The 12,352-nt window shown below is 40.6% G+C and overlaps 1 protein-coding gene across 1 annotated transcript; it reads right to left on the reverse strand.

The window, feature by feature from the left end:
- Positions 1-374: 374 nt before the first annotated feature.
- arl4d (ADP-ribosylation factor-like 4D) lies at positions 375-2,857 on the reverse strand. Its single transcript, XM_036572814.1, has 2 exons — positions 2,710-2,857; positions 375-1,738 (listed from the first exon to the last, which is right to left on the reverse strand). The coding sequence occupies exon 2, from the start codon at positions 1,596-1,598 to the stop codon at positions 996-998; it is 603 nt and encodes a 200-aa protein (XP_036428707.1). The 5' UTR covers positions 1,599-1,738; positions 2,710-2,857; the 3' UTR covers positions 375-995.
- Between the last annotated feature and the right edge of the window lie 9,495 nt (positions 2,858-12,352).

Consider the following 12,352-nt stretch of genomic DNA (forward strand, 5'->3'; position numbering starts at 1 on the left):
CCAGCAGTGACATCATCACAAGCGCTGCATCTATAAATAGGTCTATGACGACTGCTATTTTGGTGTAATGTTTCATCACCCAAGGACACAGCTGTATGTACGTTCTAATCTAGTAGATATGTTAAACAGGGTAAAATTCCTAGCTGAAAGGCAGTGCACAGCAAATGAAACTCTGATACATATGATACCTCTGAATATCAAAGGCCTATTGATTCTCCAACAAAGCAATATGCAAGGAGAAGGATCAGGTCTCACTGGATTGCCTTATAGCTAGGTGCTCCATATTTCTAATCCCACAGACTGAAACTGGTCTCCTAAATGGCCCTTCCTGGAAGTCCAAATAGACGTTTTTCCATGAACTAAATTAAGAGATGTTTTTATGCTTAATTTGTGTCAAAGTCATCTATAATTTATTCATTCCTTAGCATTACAAAAAAACAATTATATTTACAGTGTGTAAAAACAATCAGGTTTCCCAACTAAAACTTGCTTTAAGTGTGAACAGGTTTCATTTCCAATGTTAATTCCACAACTAGCTTAACATAAACATTTATATAGTCTCTTATTCTATCAGCACTGGCAATCGGTCTAATAAAACTGAAATAAAAGGCGTTTTTGTGAGGTGTTGCTGAAAGAAAATCAAAGTGTTGCCAAGCTATGGTCCTCAACCTAGGCTCTTCCCTTCTTGGAGGACACACATATGAACAAAAGGCATAGGCTTTATAGGCTTAAATTCTGTTGATACTACAGCCTATCAGATCTATCGCAGATTCCTCAGATACAAAGGGCAGCTGCCCAGCAAATACTAAGTATAGAAGAAAGCAGTTCAATACTGTGTGACACATAAAGGTCAAATCCATTTTCTCCTGACCCCATGGCCATCTGGAACGATTCCTTTGTTAGAGATTTGCCACAAAATCCTGCAATAATATCAAGACCGTTTTGTGGAGGTTCACAAGTGAGATATCAGTGTCCTGAAAGTGTCCCTACGCAGCTCATCTCTTTTTCTTGCTGTGTCTCACCAATTTTTTCCTTTTGAGGATCATCTCATACAGTTTCTCTAGTCCTGGCTGAAGACCTTGGCCATCCACAGCACTGCAGCCCTGCACATGGTGAAGGGTGTTGGCACTCAGTTCATGCACAGCCAAAACCTTCTCCACCTCACTGACAGCCAGCGCAACCGGAAGATCCTGTTTGTTAGCCAACACGAGAACCGGCACGCCCTGGTTCTCTGACGTGCGTGTGATCTTGTGCAGCTCCACCTTGGCCTCCTCCATGCGCTCAGCTTCAGTGGAGTCCACTACGAAGACCATGCCATCCGTGCGCCGTGTATACGACTTCCACAGCGGCCGCAGCTTATCCTGACCACCCACGTCCCACACCTGGAAAGTAATGGCTCGGCCATTGCCCACCGGCACTTTGATCTTCTCTGTGTTAAAGCCCTTGGTAGGAATGGTCTTCACAAACTCCTTCAGCTTGAGTCTGTAAAGAAGGGAGGTTTTGCCAGCAGAGTCCAACCCGATGACCACCACATGGAGAGACTGGAAGTTAGGCAGGAATGGTGTGTTGGGAGCAATCTCTGTCAGTTGGTTTCCCATGGCAATCTGATTTTCTCACTGTCCTGTGAGAGGTAGCAGACTTGTCTGTGCTGTGTTTTAAGCGCTTGGCATTTGCACCTACTTCAAAGGTACTGCAGGCAGACGGCAGGGCAATGAGACCAGAGGCACCAGTGCTGGACCTAATCAAAGCAAACACAACAGCTTGTTACTATCAAAGATGCCTGAGAGATATTCTCAACAGCCCTCATCTAAAGGGGTTCCCCTTTAATCAGCTTCCTCTGGGATAAAAAAAAGTCTATTTGTATATAAAAAAGGACACTTTTTTATTTTTATACAACCAGGACAGTAAAAGAACCCTCTAGCACATCTGTGGTTAATAATACGATATCCTGGCTGCCATAGTAGCCATAGCCATAGTATGTAGTTCTGTGGTATAATCATTAAAATAACCTTATGTAGCTTGGATCGCAGCTTGACTATATGAGTACACTAAACTATATTTATTTATGTTGAAAATATAATAAATGAATACAGGTTATTGTAAGACAGGTAGTGTAAATCTCAGACTGTAACTGGGTGGTGGGGGTTCTCATGCCTAATCCTCTTAAGACCTCTAAGTAGAAATAGATTTCTTACGGCAATCTACGTGCCACGTTACTGCTGTCTATGGAACATATTCAACGAGAAGGCCTGGTTTATCCATCCAGACTTTTATTTTGAATACGAACGACAAAGATTTGTTCTTTCCGAGAAGGAGCCGGGTAATTTACACGATTTCCCAAAAGAATAAAATCGATTAAACTCTAAATTAACATCAATAAAAGCAGGTTATCCTTTTAAAATGCTAACTAATCTCGTCGTCAGAGGGGAACACTGAAATCTGTTAATAGTCCAGAAGTGTATTGTGTTAGTCTTCATCAGTATATAGGACAATCTGATGAAGACTAGTTGAAGTTTTAAATCTTTCTCCGTGCAATGAAAATGGCACGAAGTAACTGATACAAATAAAATGATCTCTGTGTCAGCGGAGTCTTTATCACGACGCTGAAAACTACTAGCTTTGTTAGGCACATTCTACTAAATCTGAACACAAGACAGCCGCGCTGCTCTATTACAGTTTTGTAAACCAAAGCTGAACAAAACCGCTCACCTAATGGACTTGAAGGACAAACGATAACGTCCAGTCTGCGTTTCCAAACGATCACCATTTTCCGCGTCCGCTAAGTCCGTGTCGCCGCTCTCCCAGATAGGAGGCAATAGGCAGGAGGCACGCGCGCTACATCTAGAACAACAACCTGCATGTGACGTCACCAGCACGCTCCACTTCTCCCGGCGCCACGGCGTTACTTTATTTTCCGCCCGTATTCTGGGAAAAGCCCGCCTCGTGAGTTCTGATTGGCTAATAATCTCCCCTCCTGCGTCAGGACTGGCCGAAAGGGTTGATTGGCTGTCAGATCACAATAGCCGACTCCAGCACAGGAGACGGGATTCGTCCGAGTACAGGTGGAGAAAAAAGATTGACGCCGCAGCTGCTCCCTCTGGTGGTTATTTCTGTTGTTACTCTCAGCAAAAAACGGACTTGTACTGATAACGAAACGAGAAGATAAATCTAAACCGCTGCAAAATTCATTTGATGTCCGAATAGCATGACGAGATACAATAAAACACCATCACTCATTAGAGAAGCCTAGTTTGTCATCTTTTAGAAACGGGTAAAAGTTGGTCCATATTTATCAGTCATAACAGAGTCTGATGTACCATAGAGCAAGAGGAGAGTGGGCCACTGTTGGCCCGCTGACGGCCCACCGGCTTTTTGCTAGGCATTTTCCGTGTGGCCCACTGGTGGTTAAGCAGAGGGATTACACAAAATGCTACTTTTCATCGCTCATTTTCCACTCACAGTCCGATTTACTTATTTTGCCTTAATTTCTTTGGTTCGTTATTTTATTGTTAATTAGTCAATAATTTTAACATCAATATCGTAAATACAGCTGTCACAGTATCAGCAACTACATGTTATACTCGCCTAGCCATTCATTTTTTCTCTTCTCTCAATTGTTTGTAATTTGTCATTTTTTATTTTCCAAAGTTAAATGATGTGTGTATTTAAAATTGTTTGAGGAGATTAAAAACTAGTTAGACTTTGTATGAAGGACACTCTGGGTGGTCGGAGGGTAGACCAGCACTGTTAGCGGGGTGCCGATGTAGTGTGGCGTCACGCATCTGGCTCGCGCTGCCGTGGGACCGCGGGAGGCGTGGCCATGCAAAGCGGCTACACGCGGAGTCTCGATGGGCGTCGCGCTCACTGTAGGAGAGACATTTCTTGTATGAGTTTTGTTGTTGGCTTAATGAGGTGCTAGAAGTGACCTGCCTGCTTCCCATAGTGTCAATGATTGCTTTTACATGCACTCGATAATCTGATCATAATTGGATTTCTGCAGCTATTTAATTATTTAGATAGTCATGTAAACAGCATACTCACATTTCTTAGATCAGAGGTCTAGAAATCCGATTAAGAGAGTTGGATTTTAGCTCAGCAATAAGATATCTCAGTGCATGTAAATTCACTAAGATTTCTTTCGGATTTCTCAGACTGCGCATGTGCAAAAAGACCGCGGTACCGGAAAGCAAGCGGTGTGTTGCCTCAAGATTGCAGCAAAACACTTTTGGGGCGACTGAAACCAGCATGTTTGACGAAATGAAGAATTTAAATATTCTTTATTTTCTAGATGACATTCATTTTTCCAGGTGGCCCCACCTGGCATTTCAACGTTTATTCACGGTTGAATTGTCATGGATGAAGGTTGAATCACCGCTGGATTTTGTTTTGTGAATCAACGTTGATATTGCGACGTTGTTTCGACGTCTTACCTTTCAACACTGAAACTCCCAGAGAGTAAATATCATTCGGGCCACATCTAGGCCCAATACTGCACGCCGAGCTTGAAAGGCATCGGCCGAGACATCAGTTTGTATCCAGGCCCAATTCTGGGCCAATTGCTTGGTTCATCCGGGTACAACGTGATATTAACACTTCCCTGCCCAGCCAGCAAAATATGCTCACTTCATTCACTTCCAGATACTTTCTGCATAAGTCTAAATCTCTATTTATTAACGACATGTGCCTGAATCAAAAGCATGATGTAGCCTAACATTCACTTTTATTTAGAAACAGCATAACAGAGAATGCAAACATGAAAACAAAGTATTAAAAACAACAGAACTGCAATCATTCTCAGTACTTTTATTTAAGATAATTTGATGAAATGTAATCACTTTTCCAAAAATTAAACAAATAAATAAATCACTAATATCTTTTCAGTGCATTATGATTTCAGGTTTAACTTTTACTTTTGTACATTAATTCAAATAAAAAAGTATAAATAGAATACTTCTACTTTAAGAGTTTACACTTTTACTCATGTTCAGAAGTTTTGTATTTGATTCTCTCCTGGCGAGAAGTAGCTTAAAATGTGGTGAGTTATTAGGGAGTGTAGAAGTAAAAGAGGAACAAAACAATGAAAAAAAAAACTGTGATTGTATTAAAATATTACAGAACTGTTCTTTCCCAATCGTTATTACAGTCAGAGTCAGTCAATAGTCATCGTGGGAGAGGGAAAGATAAACATACACGTGTTGACATGGTTAAAGTATAAAATATTCAAACACAGACATACTTACCCTGGGCCGATTACACTGGCAGAAAAATTAGTGAAAACAAACAAGTAACCCAGTTGAAAAATAAATAAAAGTTGTTTCCATACCTAAAAGGTGACTGCAGGAAGAGAAGTAGTGACAGTGACAGAGTGAAACATTATTCTGGCTGAACCAGGATAGGCAGGATACACCCTGGACAGGTCACCATACATATACAATCACACACACATTCACACCTAGGGGCAATTCAGTATGTCCAATTGGCCTGACTGCATGGCTTTGGACTGTGGGAGGAAACCGGAGAAACCCACACAGACATGGGGAGAACATGCAAATGCCACACAGAAAGGACCCCGGTTGCCCGGCCGGGAATCGAACCCAAGCCCTTCTTGCTGTGAGGCGACAGCGCTACCCACTGCGCCACCGTGCCACCCCCGTTTACTATATATAAATTAATATTCTCATAAAGTGGACAGTTTATACAACTATACGGCAGAAAGTAACCAAGTTAGAGCTCAGTTAGGATAACTAATAAAGGAGAATTTCAAAATTCCTGAATAATTTACTCCATGAGATGTAGAAATGTGGCTGCAGAGTCATTCAGAGTGGTTTGATATGAAATGATTCACTGTTGGGAAATGTACCGACTAAGGTTTCTTTATAGTGGTGGTGATAGGAACCAGGGGTCGCCATGTCCGCCACACAAAAATAGCCATTTTATTTACTACTAAAAACCACCTGTGAACATATACATGCGTTTTGTGTAATGGTGATGATGGTGCATGTATTTGTCTGCCACAAAGGAATTAAAATCAATTGATTAAAATACATTAAGTCAAAACTTTATCACAAAACTACCATAAGGAATGTTTCAGTCATCATGCAGCATATATCTAACCATTTTATATAATAACTTTGAGAGAAGGCTTTCAGAGGCATTCAATTCTTCAGATGTCTCCACTATCACCTCCACTTTGAACATTTCTGAATCATAGCTAGGTTTCTCTAGAACAGGGCATTTCACACCAAACCGCTTTAAATGACTGTAAACATCACAACCATTTAATTTTTAATTTTAAATTTTAATTTTTTTATTAATCAGTGGAGTTCCCCCTTAAGTTTTAACTAACTCAAGCGCCAGACTCGACGTCTCTCCTAAATATTTCTGCTTAATCTTCTAAACCCGTGAGGGTGAAGCACCAAACCTGGTCTGTGATGTGAAGCCATAAGCTTGCTAACCAGCAAGCTAACAATCTGGTTACTTTCTGATTTTTGGACACTCCAGCACCATTCACTCGATTTCACTCGCTCAAATTTTATGTTCTTATTTTGAAACTTAAAACATTTTTCTACTCAGTCAGTAATCTTTTCTTTATGCTATAGAATATTTGAATATCCGAGATAATATTAGACTGAAAATCTGAAAATTCGTTTTTTTTTTTACTTAAAATATTCAGTAGTTGCAGCCCTACATCTGAATATTCCTGTAATCTCTCAAACCCAAAACACAATAGAACATATACTCATATGCAAAATTTTTGGGTGCCCCTGGCCAAGTGAGGTTTTCTTGCTTTCTTTTCGAACAAAACTTCTGCACATAAAAAGTTGATTGAAAGAAAATAAATAAAAAGGAAAAAGTATCCAGATTACATGTTACTGTTTTTTTTGGGGGGGGGGATTCTGTTTCTTCTGTTTATAGTTATATATTGTTTTATAGTGTAGTATCATTGGCTTATTATCACTTTGACAAACATAAAGAGACAAATGGAAGTGTTTATTAATGTTTTTTATTGATGTTTTAAGTGAAAAACATACATTCTGGTTCTTCACTCTCTCTCTTCACAACACCAAAGTGTTTTCCAGAAGCTCATCTTCTTTTCGCTTTTCACTCTCATGTCCTTTGAGGACTCCTTTCTCCTTTTCTCCTCAGCCTTCTTTTGCATTTTAAGCTCTTTGGCCTTCTTCTTTTGGATCTTCTTCCATTCTCATCTTTCTTCCTTGCTCATGTTCTCACTCGGGATTCGGCTCACACGGTTTTGCAGCTCCTGCATCACACTGTGTTTCTGAATGACCACCAGAGGAACCGCTGATAGGATCCTGTCCTCGCTTTCCTTAATCGCAGCTACTGGATCCCTCATCATCTCCCGCTCGCACTCCAGCTCCTCCATCTTCTGCTTCATAATGGCCTTGTACTTGATGTTCACCTCCAGATTTTGGAGTGGCGCTCATCCAATATCTGCCAGATCTTCTCCACCTTCTTCTTTTCTGCTTCCCACATCTTTCTCATCTCCTCAATCTCTTCATCTTCCATTAGGAGCCCATCCTGTAGCTGCTCATTCACCTCTAAGAGCTTCTGGATGCGCTTTTTCATCTGGGCTTCTAGATGTCCTTTCTCCAGTGCCTCAGCCGCTTTTCTCATCTTTTCTGTCCAATCTTTTTTGATGTTTTTTTGGGCTCGTCCCTCTCTGTCCTTCAACCTTTCAACTCTCTTTCTGGACACTTCTTCCATCTTTCTGGCTTGGTCCAACTGCCAGTCCTTTGTCTTGAGGTCAGCACTGAGTTTCTCCACGCGTAACACCAGGCAGGCCTCCTTGACCGTCCACTGTCCTCGTTCCACCTTTCTAATTCTTTCTGCCTGCTCTCTTTCTTTCTGTCTGTCCATCCTCTCAGTCACCAGCAGATGGTTCAGGTGCTTTACGTGATCCTGAAGCCTCCTTCATGCCGCTTGGATTCTATCTTCATCAAGACAAGAGATCTTGAAATCCAAGTACTCTGTATCAGTTCTTATGTTCTCCATATTACCACCTTCCATTTTTATTTTCAGTCGGGACACTGCAATGTAAAGATCGTTAGTTTGAAGAAATCCCCAAATAAAACATGCAATATTTACTGCAACTGTACGAGAGACGCTGACTTCCCACTGCTATGCGAAGTTCAGAGGTGAAGAATTGATCTTCTGCAGGCCTATTTATAGATTTTCATTAGTGACGTCACAAATGGTCGTGATGACGCCATTCCTTATATAACTTTGTCCTACCCAATCATTCTGCAGCAAACCCCAACATTCTAATACCTGCAGTTTCCTATCAATAGTATTCAGATACCGTCACAATCGCGCTGCCACCAGTTTGATCGTCAACTTCAAGTTAACTGAGCGGTGCTGTGGCGGTTTGTAATGAGATAACAAAGCCATAACCGATCCAGCGAAGGCAGTAAAACACTAAAGACTTTTAAATGTGTAAAGCACATTAAGCAGAGTATTTGAGTGTACTGACTTGATTTCATTCTATTTGTGGTCGTACTGATGACAAACGAAAGCTAAAATCTGAGCTGACATTTCCCGCTGCAATATTATTTTCGTGTTCCAAACCGCACACTAGCACACTAAATAGTATACAAAAATACCGCATATACAATTAGAAGTGCACTCATTAGTGTGGTAGGCGAAGTACAGAAGTGCGTGGTTTGGGACACGGCGTTAAATCAGCCAGTGAGACGCGATCAGCAGCTCCAACGGCTGATTATAGCGTCGCTGTGCTGCACATTAACTGCTCAGTAATCATCTCCAAGCAAAACTCTGAGGTAATTCGTTGATCAAGGATTATTTATTAACTAATGCATTTATTGAGTTAAATTAAGGCATTTACTGAGGTGAGATGATGACTTCATGTTCGCCAACTTTTGAAATTCGTTCTGTATTTAAGGCACCTCAGCGTAACTGCAGCAACATTTAAGGTGGAACTGAAAGTTCAAATGAGAAGCTGGCGGGTAAGCAACTAACATTAGCTTGATATATATATATATATATATATATATATATATATACATGAGTTTATTATTTTTGAGCTTTGGCAGCTTTGGTAGCCACTTTTATTAGTTTTTATAAAACATAACTGGAACGTTCTGAACTCTGGAGAAATGCAGGTTATACGGATCCAGTCCACCAATCTAGCTGATCTTCACCAAACGCGTTTTGAAGCCTTCCGAAGTTTCCAGAAGCGGATCTAAACGCTTTTCCTACACAGTTGAACGTTGGTCACTCCCCCGGCCCGCCTTAGCGCAGGCGCACTGGGACCGTCTCAATACAGGTGGACTCGGGGGCCTCAGTACTGGTACTGATTGTCAGTTAACATAGTTTTCATGTTACAGTGGGTGGCAAGCCAAGTTTCCTCACAAACTTCACTGTCTAGTTACTATTATTGTTGCTGTTTTTTCTATTTTTAACATATAAATTTAGATTTTTGAAGTGGTCTTATGATCAAAATATAAAAAGCTAATAAAATAATAATAATAAAAATGATCATATTTATAAGGCAGAATGTTTAAAACATTATGTTGATTCATTTTTTATTTTGCCAACAACCATTTAACATTAAAAGGTTTTTTCAACATTTTTTCAACGTTGAAACAACAGGTTGAAGGTCGGTCATGTGCCAGCTGGGATATGTTAAAAAAAAAAAGCCGCGGCATGAAGTTTGCGTTTTACATTATGTTTACGTCACGTCTTCTTCTGCGAGCTTATTGGCTGGTTGCAAAGAAGAATTACGATCATTGTCTGATCATGTAGACCCGGAGTTTTCCCATTATCTGATTACTCAAGTGCATGTAAACATCATGAATTACTGACTACATCTGATTTTCTGCAGTTATCGCATTAGGTGCATGTAAACGCACTCAGTGCTTGCTGAGTGTCGATTTTTCCTTGGTGCTCGTTCAATAAAAGAGCATTCTCCTTTAAAGGGCAGGATTTTCCCGGCGTCTTGTTCTGCATCGCCACTTTGCTTGCTACTGGTTTCAGTGGTTTGTGCAGTTCTATGTAGGGGTATGTAAAAGGCACAGACAGCTATGAAGTTAGATAGGCCCATTTGAACCTATAACGTTTGTAGGCAAATATCTTGGAATACGTTGTGCTTTCAGTTGACAGTGATTTGGAAAGGGAAGGTTTTCTGTGTGGTGTAGCGTACATACAAAGCTTCAAATTAAACTTTGCGGTGGCGCCATTGTGAGTTTGCTCGGAGATACCCTTGGATTTGCGTCACTCAAGCTTATTAGCAAGGATGTTTAAACTGTCCGTGAAGAACTCACTGTAACAAGAGCACTGCCACTGTTTACACTCACACGTCTTCCATGGTCAAATTGCCAAAGTGTTTTTCCAAAACTCAAATATGAAAATATGAAAACAAAAAGGTTAACACACTTGAGCACCGAATGTTTTACATGGCCCTGTTGTCAGTGTTTATTAAATGACGCAGCAACAGGGCTATGCGACGTCATAATACCCATGTCTTTCCTTGAGCTTCTGTCCTTTTGTTGTGGGCCCCGTTGCTAGGAAACGCATGAGCCGTCAAACTCCCACAGAGTGGGGTCAGTGTGGTCAGAGGAATGTACGGTGTCTTCAAAGCACTGATGTCGGTAAGTCTAATACATCTAATAAAGATTTTTCTTTAGAGTGACAATCTGCTCCAAGTGTTTTAATGATAAACGTTTTAAATCATGTTTAAACTTGTAAGAACACCTGCATGTTCTTACAAGGACTACAGTGTTGTATTTACTAACGTTACCATTACAAGACTGAATGTTAGGCTCCTGGTAGCCTGCAGAATGTTAAAGGTGACCTAGTATTTCCCACCCTTAAATAGATTAACCAAATGCAATTTCATCAACATCTTGCTTGTTATAAAACTATCTGAGTGTTTTGCACTGCACCCTAAGAGATTGTGCATTTGTAAGCAGCTAATAAATCCGTTCAGTGGGGTTTTTGAAACATGTATGCCATCACAATGGACAAGCTCTCTGCACCTGAGCTTGAATTACATTAGTCAGGAAATGGAGACTCTCGTGTTACGTTCCACTGACTAGTCACATAAATCCATCTCCCTCTCAGGCTTTTCATCAGGTGGTATAAGATGTCAGCGATGCACTGGGAAGCTCGGCGCCGGCAGAATGTGCTGGACCGCAGGATGGCTACCAAAACCAAGCAAAATCTAACAGTGAGCATCTGGAAAATGGAAAGCAAAGATGGTCACTGCAGTACATATCAGCCTGAGTCTTGTATATGCCTTATACATTGCTGTCTTGTTTTATACTCTGTTGCTATGGAAAGGCACATACTATTTGCTTGAAGTGATGTCTTATGCTTTTTGGTGGTGCTTTAGGGAGAGACGCAGAAGCAAACCACAGTGGAAGAGGGCCAGAGTGAGACACCTGTAACACCCTCAGTGTCCAGTGAACCTCTGGGTATGTCATACATTCCAGTCACTGAATATGATTTCTCATTGTTGCATGATGTATAAATAAGCCATATGCATATTTATACTGCTGTTGAAAGCGAACTGTAGACATCCAAGTGAGCTTTTTTAACATTAGGCTGACTGAGCATGTTCAGCCAAATGCGGCTTCTCTCTGTGACAACCTGTGGCCTTACAATAGCTAGCCATATTAATCAGAAATGTAAGTGTGCCATGTTTTGTTATATCCCCAGTGATTGATAAAAGGATCCTCTATCACTGTCAACCTGAAAAGAAAGAGCAATACAGCGCCAAGATTGAAAACAGATACACAGTGAGTTTGCAATGCTTATTTGTTGTTTTCAGAAAGAATGTGGTGACATCATATTTAGGGGGCCCGGGGAGATATTTCACAAAGCACGATTTCTCAGTAAAGCTGGGTAACTTAAGCCCAGAGTGAGGACTATCTTGTATGAATGCCCTCCTATCGGACAGGCTTAAGTTTACCTGTTAACCTGACAAATGCTGCTTTGTGCAGTATTTCCCAGGTTATTTGAAATATTTGTGAAACCCCTTCAGATTCATATTATGTTCCTATCTTAAATGCATCCATAAATGATAATCAATCAAAAAACTACAGTATGTCTATAATTAGTTTCCAAAGTTTTTAAGCATTATTTGAAAGTGGTTTACATATTCAGCAATGTCTGGCACATACTCACAAATAAATATAGGATATTTGTTGACTACAGATTTGTTTGTATACATTGTGTGTTTGTGTGCACATACATGCTTCTGCATATATGAATCTGTGTGTGTGCATGAATGTATGCGCAGGCATGTGTATGTGATAAGTTGTGTAAACTGTGATAACAGTTATACATTGTTTTTATCTTAACTCATGTAGCA

The sequence above is a fragment of the Colossoma macropomum genome, unplaced genomic scaffold, assembly GCF_904425465.1.
Source record: "Colossoma macropomum unplaced genomic scaffold, Colossoma_macropomum, whole genome shotgun sequence".
NCBI classification, from domain to species: Eukaryota; Metazoa; Chordata; class Actinopteri; order Characiformes; family Serrasalmidae; genus Colossoma; species Colossoma macropomum.

What these genes read in the sequence shown, in the direction of transcription:
- arl4d (XM_036572814.1), bottom strand. Translation starts at nt 1,598, where the DNA reads ATGGGAAACCAACTGACAGAGATTGCTCCCAACACACCATTCCTGCCT.